At 40.8% G+C, this 17,614-nt stretch overlaps 2 protein-coding genes across 8 annotated transcripts in view; one reads left to right on the top strand and one right to left on the bottom strand.

Annotated features, from left to right (window-relative positions):
* Positions 1-7,762, bottom strand: part of RELCH (RAB11 binding and LisH domain, coiled-coil and HEAT repeat containing) — a 74,639-nt gene extending 66,877 nt beyond the window's left edge. For 2 of the 6 annotated variants that reach the window (XR_009964587.1, XM_062617714.1), the window contains exon 1: positions 7,076-7,762. Coding sequence is in view for 5 of the 6 variants with exons in the window: in XM_062617714.1 (XP_062473698.1) it covers positions 7,076-7,577 (502 nt within the window). In the remaining variant the exon portion in view is untranslated. The remainder of the gene's footprint in view (positions 1-7,075) is intronic. The other 4 variants (XM_062617709.1, XM_062617711.1, XM_062617710.1 and 1 more) reach the window with 3 other exon arrangements.
* Positions 7,763-7,994: 232 nt separating this feature from the next.
* Positions 7,995-17,614, top strand: part of PIGN (phosphatidylinositol glycan anchor biosynthesis class N) — a 101,583-nt gene continuing 91,963 nt past the window's right edge. The window contains exon 1 of one of the 2 annotated variants that reach the window (XM_062617718.1): positions 7,995-8,017. In XM_062617718.1, the coding sequence (XP_062473702.1) occupies positions 8,000-8,017 (18 nt within the window). In that variant the 5' untranslated portion in view covers positions 7,995-7,999. Of the gene's footprint in view, positions 8,018-15,916; positions 15,939-17,614 lie in introns of those variants that run through there. The other variant, XM_062617719.1, reaches the window with a different exon arrangement.

The raw sequence follows: 17,614 nt of genomic DNA, 5'->3' as shown, positions 1-17,614 counted from the left end.
GTATCAACCTTGTTTTGCAGTTGCTTCTTTTGTTCTTCCAGATGTTCTTACTCAATGAGACCTGAATTTTCAAGGTTGGTATGTTCTGAAAAGAAGTCCTCATATCATCATTAAACTAAAAGGAAACAGAGTTAAATAAAGCAACTAGAATAAAACTAACTTTCAAAATGCCAGAGCAATCCACTAACAAATTACTAGAACAGGCATTCTGGATGATCACAGTAGTAGTCCATGCTGGGCAAGCCACAACAGATTGACCAAACAGATGGTCATTGTGTTAACCTATTTCATATTACTAACAAATATGAAAATTCATAGAAAGTATATGAGGGTAAAAACCTTAAAGCTACTTGGAGAAAACTAACCTATGCTTGCTAATCAAGAACAGCAGGAAAAAAAAAACAACAAAAAACCCCAAAAGTAAAAACCTCATAATCACTAAAACAAATCACTACAACCAAAAAACAATCACTAGATAGGTAAAACAAATACTCTGCAGATACACTGCAGTAAAAAGACAACCTTCACTCCTATGACAGGGACACAGCATAAGCTCATGAGGAAAAATGCACCAAGCCATTTGAATGTTGCTGCAGTGAACACTGAGTTCCAGGGGCATCCGACATTGGGGAAAACATTAAACCCAGCCTGGCTCTGTACATAAGTGCTGTAGCATGCTTGAGCTACTAGAGCTTCCCAAAGCAAAAAAGCTAGGGGACAGAGCATGGCACAGAGGTGCTTCTTCCAACTCAAGACCCCAGGTGGCTTCAGAAGAAATCAGAAAGCATAAAAAGCATAAAAATCAACTCCATATGGTTGATGTTGCAGCACTGCATTTCCCAAAATGTATCAATTAACTTGCATTACAAGTTATTTTTCCATTCTCTGCAGTAACCCAGCTTTCCGTTATACTCTCTGACATCAAGCAAAATTGTATCAATCTACTCCTTAAATGGCTGCCTTTGCTGAGGGACTATTTAAAGTGTATAGATAATATTAATCTTAATTTTCAGGCATTCCATTCTCTCAGTTTTCTTTTTATTCCAATTCTAGTATGATCCCCCTTTTCCTGATTTCTATATTTATCTCAGGACAGTAGTATATGTTCCAGTTAAGTTTTAGCAGTGTGTGTCCAGGTGGATTCTATAAACAATTGAAAAATATATAAAAAAAACCCTCAAAATCTAGCAACTAGAGACTGAAGCATCTCTCCTATGAAGAGAGGCTAAGAGAACTGGGGCTGTTCACCCTGGAGAAAAGCAGGCTTAGGGGGGAATCTCAGTGTGTATAAATACCTGAAAAGAGGGTGCAAAGAGGATGGAGCCAGGCTCATCTCAGCAGTGCTCAGTGACAGGACCAGAGTCAATGAGCACAAACTGAAACACAAGAGATTCCCTCTGAACATCATTAAACACTTTCTATTGTTCAGGTGACAGCACTGACACAGGTTGCACACGGAGATTGTGGGGTCTCCATCCTTGGACATACTCAAAAGCCACCTGGACACGGTCCTGGGCAACTGGCTCCAGGTGACCCTGCTTGGACCTCAAGGTCTCGGACAACGTCAACCATCCTGTGGATTCTGTGACTATTTCTACCATAATTTCTCTTACTCCAACAGCTTCATAAATGACAGGACAACTGTTGTATCTCTCTCCCCTCCAACATCAAACCAAGATTAAAAAGCACTTTTTACATAAATACGAAATTCTTAGTCTCTGAGTTTTTTACATAACAGTATTTCCTTCAATTCAGCAACAAAGTAATCAGTTGCATCACCATCATGCAGTGTTATATTGCAGGAAGGGAGAAAGTAAATTGCATCTCCCCTGTGGTGCACCAGGGGAAAGACTTCAGTATTTCTCAGTCTTTCCCAGTTTGGTCTGTCTTAAAGAAAGCAGGGGGATCAAGGGGAAGTAGAAAATCTTTACTTCCGCCCCCAATCTTTTTGATTAACAAACTCACTATAGTCTGGGCCATGCTTCAGGCACATGCATCATAAATGAAAAATACAAGGCCTATGATCTTTGCTAAATGTCTCAAAGTTTTTACGTATCCTAGAGAAGAATTCAACTCAGTTTCTCAACTCCGCATCTTTAGAAAAGCCACAGTAAAAAACCAAATGTAAGTAATACATTGACAATAAAGAGTTATAACTTTGAACACAAAACAACGTGTTTATGACTTATCTTTATATACCGATAGGAAAAAGATTTCTGATGCTATAAATAATTCCATACATATATATATGAATTACCTAATTTAGAATTTGTGGCAGATCTTAGTTCTAAAGCATGAGAAGTTCTGAAAAAGATTTTTCCATATTTTCATTGATTATGAATTTATAAAATAAGGAAGCTTTACAATTTTTAAATTAACAGAGATGATGAACTACACACAGATCAGCTTCCAACAAAGCTGAGATCAACACCTACTTGATCATGACTTGCTTGCAAATACTGGATAAATCTTTTTATACCAGATAACAATGAAATTTCCAGCAAGCATTCTCTCAGCTGAACAGAATGCACAAATCACATCTTCAGTCAAGAAAAAGATAATTCTCAAAGGAAGAAAAGTTACAGGAAACTTGATGTAACTTATGCAGAATTCACATTATGTACAGGGAAGTTTAAAGAAGTTTTCAATGGTTAGTTCTGAAACACAAAATTCTAGATAATCTTTTTGCTGTTCCCTTTCTCTCCACCCAGCCCCCCACCAAAATCTCTCCTTTCTCCATCAGCAAAACTGCCAGAAGGAAATCTGTGCTGCTTCAGCACAAAGCCTACTTTGCTGAAGCTTTCAACCAAGGCATGGTTAAACTCACAAATAACTGAACTAGCTACAGTGCCTATATAGAGGTTCACTTCTGCCTTCTCCAGCAGAGGAAAGTAGCAGTGACTCTGGCAAAGGGACAGAACAGAAAGTCAGGACCACAGCAGCTAAATTCCCTTAACATATCTATAAACATCCTAAGGGAACAAGAACAGGCAAATAAATTACTACAAGGTAAAATATAATATGGTTACATGGTACCCTTGCTACTCAGTGATAATTCTGTAAACAACTTTATTTTGGAAATAACTAGAAGCAAATCGCATCCTGAAAAAAACATCTATGTAAATAATGTTTAAACCCCTTCTTTATGATTTTCATAAAGCCATTTTAAATGTTGAGAATGTTAAGCTTTTGTAGACATGAAGACAAAATAAAGGACTGATTTTAAGACTAAAGCTAGTTCTAACAGTGTCCCTGAATCCCTTCAGGAAAGGGCATTTGCCAAGCATAGCAATCAAAGACCACCATAGCAATCATATGAAAATATATATATATATATATATACACACATATATATAAAAATAAAAAAAAGTTTCTTCACCCAGAAAGCTCAAGCTTGAGTTACTGTCATCTGTATATACGGGAGAACATTCCTGGATCGGCAATAGGGATGAGACAGGTGACAGTTTTATTTTTTTATTTTTAAATTTCAAGTATCTCAGTCTGTACTGTATACAAATTTAATATGTGGGTGCTAACTAAAGCCTTGTAAAATATCTGGAATACTGTATGAAGAAGGAAATTCCACCATACCACTCACAGAGGCAGCATTAGAAAAGTGGTTACCAAAAGGGTCTAGCAGATATAGAGCTACTGTTATTGAAACAAATGGAAGAAGCTGTCATAGAAGTTCGGAAAGGTCTATCAGAGATACAGGACATGAAGAAATGACTATACACAAGTACTGTGCATCTAAAAGAACAGTACTGACTCCTTCACAGAGAAGAGCAAAATTGCTAGACACAATCCACATTTCCATATTTTTCATTACAATATATCTTACTCTCTTTGCAGCTGCGACATTATCGCTGCTGGAGAATGGAAGGGTGTTTTTGCAAAAAACCTAGGAAATCCAAGTCATCTGACTATCTCTGCTTTTGTAACTAAGCATTCTGAAGCACGGTTCAAAGACAAAACAGTGTTTAAGTCACTAGCTTACCACATGATGCTAGTTGTTTAAATCCTATGATACTTCATCAAAATCTCTTTATAGCAGTATATGAACAGAAAGATGGGGGAGGGAGGGAGGAAGATTAAAAAAATATAGCCTGCACTCATAGTTCAGCTTGCCTAAAAGGATTCTGAGAAGTGCCAATCAACACTTGCACCGAAATTCTCCTATTCTGTACAGGAACACACAGTATGAAAGGTTTCCATTGCTCAGTGGAAATCCTCAGGCAGCATTCCAAACATACTTCACATTCAAGAAGAATTGCCAGTCATACTTTTTCTCCATCCACTCAAATTATCAAAAAACTCAGCGTAAACCCACAGAAATTCATCTAATTTGGGGGGCATGGAGGAGTAAGTACAAAGCTAGTGCTGAGAAGAAATTCTGACTTTAGGTATCAACAGAAACAAATAACTTTTTTATCTGATCACATTAAGAATTTTTCTTTACTAAAGCATTAAATCCAAGTGACCTTGAAATGACAATCATGCCAAACTCTGCTACTTTCTGCATCAACAGTTTCTGTGAGGAAAGCTATTGGTTTATTCTCAAATACCTTTTGGCATGCTACAGCAAAAGAAGGTACCTGCACTACTCTCAAATACACCCTCTGCAAGTCTCCATGTGAGGATCCACAAGTATAAGCACAACAGACAGGATCTCCCCCCAAAAACCTAAACTTTTTAACTAACTTAGGAACTATTTAGACTTACTACTGGATTTGACCTGTGGCTTATCCTCTATGTAAATACAGTAATAACAGATGTTTAACAAGAAAGTGAAAAGAACTCCTAGAAAGACCATACAATTTTCCATTTTTTAATATTGGAAACTGGTATAAATTCAGAGGCATAAGGCTATCAGCTCCTGCTGACACTAACCACAATCAGGATGAACAGCACTGTCACAATTGCTAGCTCAATGCTAGACTCCAAAGTGCAAGAAAGTCTGAAGGCAGTAAGTACAAAAATCTACTTGAGCTATACAAAAATACATTTTTTTCCATTGCTCTGGATCTGTCACCTTTCAGTGTCACTCAATATAAACTGCCCTTTGAATCATTGTTGAGAAAAAAAAAAATAAAAATCCTTGGAGAACCACACTCCAAGCTGTAGATACCAGAATCCACAACACTGACATTTAACCTTTAACATAAGCTCTAGCATGTTAATTTCAGCACACCTCAGTATTATTAAACTGCTCCAAAATAAATTTTAATGTCCCATCCTTTCCCTCCCTTTTTTAATAGTTATGTCCCATCCTCATCTATCATTCAGCAGGTTAACATAATATAATCATTAAGATGTCCTCACATAAGTGTACATTGTTCTAGGAGTATAAGAGATCATTTTTTTTTAATGTATTACACCACAGTTACACAGGCTGGTGTTTTTCTGACTCTACTGGAATATGCATATTATCAATAACTGGAAACAGTATGTCAACAAAGAAAAACAGAAAGTTTAATCAAGCAGTTGAATTGACTGGAATCCCCAAGGATGCTGCTTTTAATAAAACGAAAATATATATTGGTTTGAAGCCTTAAAGCACAAGTTTTTCCAACATTCACCTATCTTAGTATGAAGACCACCACACTGAAGCTCTTAGACAAAGCCAAGTATGAAATCCTAAGTACTCACAAACACAATAACCAAAATATAAACAACACATCATGAAAAAAAAATCCATACCATTTTAAGATATTGAAAAACAGTAACAAATTTAAAGCTCAGATGTCCATTATCCAGCCATATAGATACTATCAGTTATTTCTAAATTTTAAGTCTAACTGCATGTCTTTGCAACATTAGAAACGTATTTTTTAAAAAAAAACAAAAGTATGGTTAGATATAAGGAGGAAGTTCTTTATTGTGAAGGTGGTGAGGCACTGGAACAAGCTGCTTAAACAAGTGGCAAATGCTCCATCCTTGGCAGTGTTCAAGGCCAGGTTGGACAGAGCTTACGGCAGAGGGGTTGGAACTAGATGATCTTAAAGTCATTTCCAGCCCTAACCGTTCTAGGATTCTATGGGACTATTTACAAAATGCTAGGGGCTATTTTCAAAATTTAGGTGTTTTAGAATGCACATACACATAAACAAGTCTTTAAAGCGATAACCACAACTCCTTTCACTTCAATACTTTTCCTGTGAGTTCATTAAGTCTTCATGAGTGCTGTGTCTGGGCATCTTCTCTCTCTCAAAGCCACTTCCACAAGCCACTTCCTTATTAGAATTCTGTTTCTTGACAGTAACATTGATAAAATACACAACTGATTCTTTTCTAGGCCATCTGCTCTACTACTAAAACTCAAGAACTTGCAAGGCCAGCTATGCGATGATAGTCCAAATACCTGCACTGCTTTTTCTCATTAAAGATATGGTAACTCAATAAATTTACTGCTCTCTAACTCCAGATCCCAGAAAGGTTACTCAACGGCTGCAGACACTTGGTAAACACTCCAGCATTAATTATAGGAAACATTGTATTAATTGTGCATGACCTGTGAAATTCAGATCTATCGTTGCATGACCTTGTCATTCCAATGCATCAGCAGAAATAACATGCTAGCTCCTGACACCCCATTTTTGACAAAAGGCAGCCATGGCTTAAACCCCAACTTTCTCCTAGCTACCTATAGTTTGTCTCTTGACAGCAGTCACTAAAGACGGCAAACGAAACCCCAAGGCAGTTAAAAATTAAGCCTACACCACGAGACTACTGAAAATTCAAGCTAAAATCTCCGTCACTCACACTTCTTCCGCGTTTGGCACACGCATGATCTTCATGGAAACACTGAAGCTCGATCAAGTCCGTGAGAAGGACCAGAGTAACACCAGTCCTGACACCCCATCTCCTCAGCCCCCGAATGACTCCTTCGGCCTCCCCCAGCTCCACACACGCGGGTTGCAGAAAACACAAAGCAATACAAACCGACCTCCCTGGCCGCCCAGCTTCCCTGGAGACACTCACCAGGCAAAGTGCCGCGCCATGAATTATCCCCGGCCAGCCCCGATTCCTCTCCCGTACAACCCGCCGCACCCTTCCCCGAGCCAGGGTCACTTACTGAGCTGCCCGGTCCCGGGCTCCCTGCCGCCAGCTCCCCCAAGCACGCTGCCGCCCAGCCCGCTCAGGGCCCCGCCGGCGGGCGGCGTGCCACTCTGCCGCTCGAAGTTCCCCGGGTTGGAGAAGAAATCGCGGAGTCGGGGCAGCTCCCGGCCGCTCTCCAGCAGCTCCGTGTGTAGCTCCAGCGCCGTCAGCAAGAACTGGTCCCGCAGAAGCTGCGCCGCTATCGCGTCCATCGGCACCCGCGCCGGCTCCCCTGCGCAGGTCCCGCCGCCCGCCCCCACCCCGCCGCCAGCATCGCCCGGTGCCGCCGCACGCAAACCCGGCAACTCATCGGGGCTCCCCGCGGCCACTACCGCCTCCTGCTGCTGCTGCGGGTACACCGGCCCCCCGGGCTCGTTGCTGCTACTGCTGCCGCCGCCGGGCCTGGACTCCTCAGGCTCGTCCTCCTCGGAGTCGCTGAGGAAGGGGTTCACGCTGCTGCCCCCGCCCGCCGCCGCCATCTTACAGCCCAACACGGCGCGACCACTACCAAGGCGTTACCCCGGCAAAGCCTGAGCGGAGCCGCCACCGCCGCAGCCACTTCTAGGAAGGCCGGGGCAACTGCCAGCCCGCTTCACTGTTGCGGACGCTGCCGCCAGCGGCGGCAATGACGGCTCCCTCCTCCTCCTCCTCCTACCACCACCTCAGCCACCTCCCACGAACACCACTGCCACTTCCGGATCACAACTCTCGCGAGAGCTTCCAGGACCAACCGCGAGCAGCGCTCGGAAACCCAGAGCCCCTCTCCTGCCGGCCGCACGCCCGCCCCCTCCGCCGCGGGAGCCGGGGCGCAACGGAGGGCGGGGCCGGAGGGTGGAGTCTGTGCGGGGGCGCGGGAGCAGGCAGGCGGAAGCGGAAGCGGCCGGGGCTCACTGCGAGGGAGATGAGTGAGTGCTGGCGCGTGCGCAGTGGGCGCTTCCTTCGGGGGCTTGGGGGTGGTGGGCCCCTGGTCCTGGTTGTGGGGCGGGTTCTGGCCTGCACTTCCCGGCTCCCGGAGGGCTCTGGGCGCTCTGGGCGGCTGCACAGCCTGCGGTATAGGGGTGTTGCTGGGGCGGAGGGTTTGGAGCTCGTCTTCAGGACCCGGGCCCCATGAGACCCGCCGGCCTTCCCGCGTAATCTCCTAGGTTGTGTTGGCTCCGGCCTGAAATCAGGGGGAGGGGCAGTGTAAGCACATCTGGTGATAACTTGTGTGTCTGGGAGTGTGATGTGGAGGTGTAACCTGGCAAGAAACAGCCAGAGTGTAGCAACAGCTGGTGTTTGCTCCTGAGTGGAAGTTCAGCTCGCTAAAAATGGTACAGAATGGGGTCAGCTCTGGTATCTTCTGTTTTTGAAAATCATGTCCCGTTCCCACTATACTTGCCAGATTTGTGTTTGCGTAAAGCTGATTCAGTAGGAATTACTTGCTTTACTGAAAGCAAAGTTGGGATCAAAATACTGATAAGAATTTGCATTGATCCTGACATGTTTCAGTCTTTGCAAATAATTAAAAACTGTTGAATCAAGATTATAAGTACAACCTTTAAAATTTACTGGGCCTTATTAAGATTTCTAGATCTAGAAGCTGTATTCAGTACTGTGACAGCAAACCCTTGCCATATCATGCGAATTTTCTACAAAAGACTACTCAGCCTGGAGAAGAGAAGGCTGTGTGGAGACTCACAGCAGCCTTCCAGTATCTGAAGGGGACTTACAAGGTTGCTGGAGAGGGACTCTTCCTGAGGGACTGTAGTGATAGAACAAGGGGCAATGGGCTCAAACTTAAACAGAGGGAGTTCAAGTTAGATATAAGGAGTTCTTTACTGTTAGGTTGGTGAGGCACTGGAACAGGTTGTCCAAAGTGGTAAATGCTCCGTTGCTGGCAGTATTTAAGGCCAGGTTGGACAGAGCCTTAGGCAACATGGTCTAGTGTGAGGAGTCCCTGCCCGTGGCAGGGGGGTTGGAACATGATGATCTTAAGGTCTTTTCCAACCCAAACCATTCTGGCTGGCACTTCCCTTGTGTTTTTAATTTGCATGAATTTTTGTAAGCAGTGTAATCAATTTTCCACTGTGCTGTAATAAACTTTGACTTTTTTTGCTATATTACTGTTTTGCGTTGTCGATACTATGCAAAAAGTAAGTAGTGGAATGTGAACTGGTTGTTGCATGGGGTAAAATGGTGGTGTATTGAAAATGCTTTAAAATTTGACTCGGACCACAATAAAAATAAGAACAAAAACATTTCAGTGTTGCTGCGCCGGTAGAAATAGGAACCCTTAAGGAAATCTTACGCTTTTCCTTTCTGCAGTGTTAAAACATATTAATTATCAACTTGATAATAGTTGATACGCGGGTGGTGGGGTGCCTCCTCCTTGAAATGGAGGGGAAAAACTGATGTCCTGTAGCAGCCTCTAGTGGCGATCGGTCGTGTTTGCATGTGTCTTGGAGTTGTTAAATGTAGCTCGGACACTACATTCTACCTTTTAGGGGTCTGATTTCTGCCGACTCGTGTGCTGCTACAGTAAGGACCAATCTTTTTCACCATCCCTCCCCTAAAATAATGTAAAACTGGAAGTACTTGAGATGGAAAATAAGTAGAGAAATTTAAGTCTTTGCTTTTACTGTGTTGATTTTGGTGGGGGTGCTAAATCTTGAGCTGATGAAGTTCAATGACCTTAAATATATGACCAGTTTTGGGTTCTCTCTATTCCTGTGCTGCTCTGGTGCAGTGTCAGTTGCTCTCAGAGTGACTGCGCACTGCAAGTCAAGTTACAAGGGGGTTTGTGTTTCAATTGCTACATAATTCCATTAGGTCCATATTGAGGTTTTCTGTTCTGGACACTTGAAATGTATAAATTAATGTATTCTAGTGAGTGAAGTAGGGTAGGCTTTTTCCATCTGATTGGAATCCCAATCAAGACACAGGGAACAGAATGAGGAAAATCTGAGCCAATCTGATATTTGCTTTAAAACAGTGCAGATCTGTGAGTTCCATGAACTCTTACTTACATTTTCTTCTAACATGGAGCTACCTGAATCTTTATCTATATATGTTTAAGACTTTCACCTCCTTTTAGAATAAACTTTTCAGAAGTTAACAGTCTTTATGGTTATTTTAATACCTTAAAAAATTGAATTTTAGTGCTTTGTCAACACTTTAACTTCAAAAATATTTTTGTATGCTGCAGGAGCAGAATAGTGCAGGTGTTAAGACTCATAATGGTGGTGGTTTGTGGTTAAAGACTTCTGTCATTTCTCTGAAACTGTATCTGTCCCTTCCAGTTTTAAGGGTATGTTATTTTAAGGAGGATGGCTTATATCGCAGGTTAATAGTTACCTGTGTGTCAAGTACAGTTGCAGCTTTACTTGGAGAAGCTGACTTTAGAAAGTGCTTGTTAAATTGGGGTTTGAAGTCGAAGTAGTACAGCAGTATGAAGGGGCTCTTGGAAATATTGTCTGCCTCACCAAAAATGTTATCTCCCATGATGTCTGATAAGGACCAGAATTAAACAAAACAAAACAAAACCCCCTAAATCCCTTTGAATCAAAGTTTGTGTAAGTTTGTGTTTGTTTTTCCATCTCTAAAACTGTTGTTTTGAAGCATTACTATGAACAGTGGATTTTTGGAAGCCTACCATCAAAAATACAGTAAGTAAACACACTCAGAGACTGAGGAGTGCTACAGAGAACTTGTTCATGCTTCATAATGTGTGTATTATGTTTTTGTGAGAATGAATAGATGGGGAAAACTCACTCAACTGTTACAGTTGAGTAAGGAGACATAATTTGGGAACAAAAGATAGGACCTTTTTTAAAAAAAAAAAGATAGGTCCTTTTAAGACACCACAAACACTTCAATTGCTTGGGCTTCACTCACTGTAGTCTGGAAGATGGTGTGTATTGCCTGGAAATGCTGGCTGCACAGAAAGCAGTTGTATAAGTTAGCTCTAAGATGGTGTGCTATGCCATAGTGAAGGATCATGTGGATGGAGAAAGGAAACAATGTGCTGAAGTATGAAAACCGTAATTGTAAAGTGATTCTTGAGTTCTGAGGTCTAAAGATACTTCTATTCAAATGAAAAGCTGTTTTGCCTGAATTTAAGGTGTCTTTCATTGAAGCTTTGTGGAGGCCTAGGCAACTGAGGCTTGACATTGAAAAGGTCAGCAGCCAAAAAGTAAAGGTGTCTTCCAGAAATGAAAAGTGGCCTGGCTTTGTTTAAAAAAAACAATAAGTTCACAGGGTTTCAACAGAGGGTGTTTACAAGTTGATATATCAAGAATGATAATGAATGCTGCTTACCATGGCAATAGAGATTGCTGAGGAGCAAAAAGAACTTAATTCTAAACTAAGTATTTCAGGCTGCAGTAACTTATAGTTTGGATGGGTAGTGGATAGCTTTGTGCACAGCCTTATGCACACTTAGGAATACTCTATTTATGTGAATACGTTGTAAGTATGGCCACTAGTTGAAGAGGAGGTAACTCCTTTGCATATGGATTTCTTACTAGACCTCCAAGTATCGTTGGACAAATACTGTATATACTTACACTACTAGTTGAGAACTTGAGTGCTTTCTTGAAGGTGATATGAACCAGCCTCTTTATCTTGTTCTGCATTTCACAACTTGGCTATTGCAATTTCTATAGAATAGTTTGTTTCATGTGGTGATTGAAGGAATTGAAAACATGCCCCATACTCTCCCCTCCCTTTGTGCTTATTTCTTTATGATGAAGCAGTGATTTCTGACAGTGTGTTTTCAGAATGGGGTTACCTAGGGACTTGGGTCTGTTCTGGTCCTGAAAACTTGGTTGTACCGATGAGCACCATTGGCTTTGTGGGGGCTGGTAGGGGTGCGGGACCCATAGAGTGCCTGCCTGCTGCAGGTGGGGGCTATATGTCCATGTCCCGGGTGAGCACTGGCCATCACCGTGCTCGCAGGTTGCTCTTCAGAGCTGTGCTTATCAATGAATTGTGTTGTACAATGTGTCTCTGATTTGGATTGCTTTCCTCAGGCTTTAAATGAGTTTCTGTTCTCGGTGGGAAATTTAACTTACCTCAGTCTGTGTCAGCTTTGCTGTGAACTGAAGTTTGGTAGGGAAAGATAAATAAAATAACAATTATGCTAGCCAGTTGAATAGCATTCAGTAATGCATTATATTCAACTGGCTAGGATAATTAAGTAGGACTTTTGAATTCAAAAGTTCTAAAGGTCTTGTTTTGGCTTTGTTTTTTTGTGTTTTTTTTTTTTTAAAAAAAAAACTTTGAAAGCAAGGGAACCTACAAATTGATTATTTGACTTCCTTATTCCTTTCATTGAGAGTACTACTGAATGCTTGGAAGGTTGTCTTTTAGTCCTTTTTTTTTCCTTTTGGTATTGGCAAATTAGCATTCACAGGCTTGTGTGCAAGATTCAACAGATGTGGCTTGTTACTATTTGAGGTAATTCTTGTTTATTTGTAATGGTTGATATTGATAAGAAAATGTGACTTTAATAAAGACAAACAACTTCTGTCAGCTCTTTAAAGTCTTCCTTAGTCCCACTAGCTTCTGTGGAACATACTTTAAGCACTGTTTGTTTTATTTTGAAAGGGTGTTTCCTTTGTGTGTATACAGAATATATTTGCAAGCTGCTTTTGCCAAGCTCATTGCACCTAAAAATTGTTCTTTTTCCAATATTTTCCCTGTGTGCTCTATGTTAATATTTGTTGTATGACTTTAAAGAGTTTGATCCTTGTCCCTTTTATTGCTAAGGGGAGGAACTGTACTGCTTGTATTGGTGCATATACTTTATTGCTTTTGTCTTTAGTTTTGAAAGTCGCTTTAAAAATATCTCGGGAGGCTTTCCTTCAGCCTTGATTTGCCATGGAGGGCTGCAGTGAGACAGCAAGACTGATATAGCAAGCTGTCTTCCTGTGCTTGTGTTTTTCTTAAGTGCCACTTGTCCCTTGACCCTAACAGCTGTGGTGGTTGGTGGACTGGGTTCTGTTAGACACTCTCAGGCTGACCTTCCTTTACCAAAAGTATATCTCAAAGCTTGTAATACTAAAAATCTGATTACAAGATCTCCAAGAAAAAAAAATGATAAAAAAAAAAAATCCTAGTTTTTTGCAATAATGGAGAAATCTGAGTAATGCAAGCCTTTTGGTGTTCTTGGAAGCACAAAAGGAATTAAACAGTCCATCTTAAGTTGAAAATATGACATGAAGCTGTAAAACAGTGATGCTTGAAGAAGACTTGTTGATAAGAGTATTGCTGAAATACCCAGAAGTCAAGAAATACAGAAGAAGATTTGCAAATACCTCTTGAAAATAGATATAGCCCTCCACCCCTCCACCACATCCCCTCCATCAAATTCTGTTGTCCAGTGAAATAGATGATTCACAGCAAAACCACCGAGGGTTTGTTGTTGTTGTGTTTTCCTTTTTCCGAGTTCTGAATTTGTAGCTGCCTGCATACCGAGCAGATGTAAAGCTGAATTTCTATTCTTTGGGGGTTTTTCTCCACTTGGCTGAAGTGCTGCCAAAGGGTGATGCTCTTTTTAATCTTTCATGCCTCAAAGCAGTCATCATTTCTTACAGAAGTACCCATGTACACTTTATCAATGATGTCCTGTTGTCAGTATCGGTTTTAAGTATGTTTTTGTGCCTGGGAGACTTGTGGGTACAATTTTCCATGTTTACAGAATAATTCAGAGAAAATTATGTAGGTTGACATTGGGCTAAGTGATTTGCAGTACATTCAAGTATTAGAACACTTGATGTTTTATTGGCGCCTTGCAGGCCATAGTCAAATTTCTCCTTGAAAGGTTTTGGCATGGCAGGCAGAGTAATTTTGATTATCAAGTAATGTTAAAAAGAAAATTAAATATTCTTTGAGGTTTTTGCCTCAGGTTTGGATGTGCTTTTCTGAACCACATTTAAAATTTAAAACAGATGTCTTTTGTTATTATAATCCCTAAAATGCTCAGTGAAGATGTTGAACAAAAATAATTTTAAACAGATGGTTTGAATTACAAAAGCCACTTCAGTGCCAGAGCAAGTGGAAGTACTGTAGTTGCAGTTTCATTGTCTGTCAGAGCATGTTATGCCTCAATATAGAAAGAAAATGAAGTTTTGGAAAGGAGGAAAAGTGACTTCATTGTAATCCCACTTTTCTTCATAGTATGGTTTTACAATGAAGTCAAAATGAGGATTTTGGGTTTCCTATGTTTAGGTACTGTGTAAAGATATGAGAGAATTATTCTGAGACTGACTGCTAAGTCTGTTGTATAATTTGTGCAGTCAATAGGTGTATGTGCTGTTACAGCAGGAATGACTTGATAGCATTTCTTGACTAATATAACTCCTTTAAAATCTCAGTTAGTAAAAGAATATGGTAGGGGCTGCTACAGCATCTTAGATGATGTGTAACTGCCGTGGCATGCAAAATATTGTCAGTTAGACCACACAACTTTCACTTTGCTCACCAACCCTAAGCAAAAGCATATTTTTTTTATGTACGGACAAATTGTACAGTCACCACTTTGACAGTTTAAATTACAGAATACACAACACTGTTTAGTTGAAAAATGTATCAGTCATCCAGAAGCATAGCAAACATTTGTGCCTGTTTCTTTTTCTGTAAAAGATACTTGCTAAGGCCACTGATGCTTATTGAAAATGCATTTCCAATGGTTTTTATTCATCTTAATCAACAGACTTGGCAGTATTAGTGAAGCATGGTCCCTCTAAAAGAAATGACTAATGTATCTTGAGCTTCCTTTCCTGACATTTTATTATCCTTAAAAAAATATTCCTGCCAATGGGGCATATTCCATGTAGTATTTTGTGCATGTTTTATTGCATATTTGAAGAAAGAAAAATATAAAAGGGAAATGTTACATTTCTCACAAAGAACTATATTGTATTGCGGTACAAGTATGGTTTTCTTTGCCTTATAAATAATGCTGAGAGATTATAACTTCAGAGGGAATATAGCTTAGATGTAGATTACTTTGGGAAAATTAGAGCTGCACTTAATTACATCAGCTTTCCTGTTAAGCACTGAGGAACCTGGCCCAGCTTGAGGCTGTGGATGTAGCTTCTGTAGCATGAGTCAAAAAAAGGAAGGAAAAAAAAGTCTTGTCAGCAAGTTATGGATCAACTTGAAAAGAGGGAAAAGCTCATGGGGAATAAACTGCCTGCTTCTTGCCTCTGATGTTTGGGCTTAGGTGGCTCACTGCTTATGTCTTGTTCTCCTGCTGCTGTCACAGTCTGGGTATTTTAGTCCTTGCACTGACATGACTGTTGGTGAGGCACTTACAGCTAATATCCAGATTTTTTGGTATTGTTTTGATAGGTGTGAGTACGAAGAAATACAGGGTCTTTTCATCCCATCTGCCACCAGCAGGAAGCTGAGCTTTCTGAGGATTCTGGGGAAAAGAAACAAAACAAGCAAACCAAAACAAGCAACCAAGGAAACCAACCAACAAAAGCACACCACCACCAAAACAATATCGCCACCAAAAAAAACCCCAACCAAACAAAAAAAAAAAAAACAACCAAAATTCCTTTCTCTAATCTGTGTACATTGCTTTATTCTAGAAAAATAACTATTTCTGGTCAGGAGGTACTTGCTGCTTTTCTTTCTTCAATCTCCTGGAGTTTAAGAAAAGCATCCGCTCCTTCTGCCTTCTTGCTTTTCCAAAGGATTGCTCCCCTCTGTCTGCTCACTCTGTTCTCTACTTATGTACAATATCCGAAAAAGTAAGAAGCTTTGAAGTCTGCTGAAGCCCCCAGCATAGCCAGGTCAGTGCTGATTTTCTGCTTGCTCTGTTCATATGGACAGCTCACATTTAACTGGCAGTGAGTAGCTTGGTGGATCTTTAATACTCTCCAGGTAAGGATCTGAAAAGGGGCTTGAAAAATCCACACCAGCTTTGTGTTGTTCGCTCCAAATTGTTTGAACAAAAAATACCTTATTGGGATAGTCTACATTCTGACATCTTGGAGGTTGGACAGTATCATGATTTGCTCTGTGTATAGTTTAGGAGGTTGGAACAGCAGCAAAAAAGTATAGAAAGAAAAGAATACATCTGAGTCTGATACATAGTTTACTAGCTGGGCTGAGTCTATAGAGGAGGTGAATTGGCCGTCTGAACTGCATTGTAAGAAATTCTATGTTTGGATGAACAGTAAAAATTGTCATGTGGCAGATAGGTTGCAACATGGTCCTCTATTATCTAGAAGACTAGAAGCTTCTTTCCTCTTGGTTTGACAGGCAGTGGCTTAACAGAATTAAGTAGAATAATGCAGTCAGGATTGGGGCAAAGCTTGTGTTTTGCTTTGAAAATAAGGACTGTGGGATGTAGTGCACTAAGTCATTTGCAAAGGGATTGTTTGGGAAAGTATCAGAGAACACAAGAATGTTGAGATATCCTTGGCTTAAGATTCCTTGACAGAAAGATGTAAGATATATTTTCAAGTGACAGTTTGTTTGCCCACTTTTTGGATGGCCAGGCACCTGAAGGCAGACATTTTGCACTAGTAATAAATATTTAGACCTGGCTCCTTATCCTCCAAAGTATGTGTTTAATATACTTATATTTTTCTTCTCTTGACAGGCTGTGGCTTTTGATTTTTCTTACAAGCTAGTGCTTAATCCACTTTTTGCCTTGTTATTTCTTTGTTTTAGCATGCTTTGCAATGTTTCTGCCTTTAACAATCAATCATTAGGCTTGACAGAGAGATTTGCTCATGGTGACCTCTGTAATGGAAGGGAGAAAAAACTAAGGGACTCTTCCTTTGTGTGATATCCTATAGAAACTGGATTTCATTGCTGTATCTCATGTGATATACGGAGAAATAGTATATAGATAAGCATGTTTCCTGCTAGGCATATGCATACACAGTGCTAGCTGTGCTTTCTCTGTGCCTGGAAGGCATGAGAGTTGGCACTGTAGGTCTGAGCACTCAGATTTTATTGGGTGTCCTGGTTTTGGCTGGGTTAGCTGCACGCTCTTTTTCCGAGCCAGAAAAGTATGCCAGAAAGCAGCTGGGCATGAAGGAGTTTAATATTGATGCTTCCATTTGCAGCTCCTCCTGATGCCGATAGGCCTGTCAGAACATCTACGAGATCCTGATCAGCCTGGGGTTCCCACACTAGACCTGCAGGTTGAGACTTAGTTTTTAATGACCCTGTCAAAAGGTGATGCAAAAGCACAAAGGGTGAAGAAAAGAGGAGGGAAAGAGATCTTTGTATGGCAGAGGACTCAGATGAATGAAGAACTGTGCATTTTCAAATTTAGAGGTGCCATCAACTAGTTCCAGCTGTTCCTGTACTGGTTGTGTGGAGGTTGTATTGACTGCTAAGCAACATCCTGCCTTGGAGTTGCATTGAATCTCTGAGAACACAGATAAACTGATGATACCACCCTTCTTGGAAATGGGGGTGGGGGGAAGGTGTAATGCTAGAGCTTATCATAAGCAGAAAATACCTCAGGTGTCCCAAGAGATCTATGCTGAGGTTTTTCCACAAATCT

Source organism: Pezoporus occidentalis, unplaced genomic scaffold (assembly GCF_034315485.1).
Source record: "Pezoporus occidentalis ecotype Australia unplaced genomic scaffold, CSIRO_AGI_Poc_V1 ctg2, whole genome shotgun sequence".
Lineage (NCBI taxonomy): Eukaryota > Metazoa > Chordata > Aves > Psittaciformes > Psittacidae > Pezoporus > Pezoporus occidentalis.
This window is presented reverse-complemented; position numbering and strand designations above follow the sequence as displayed.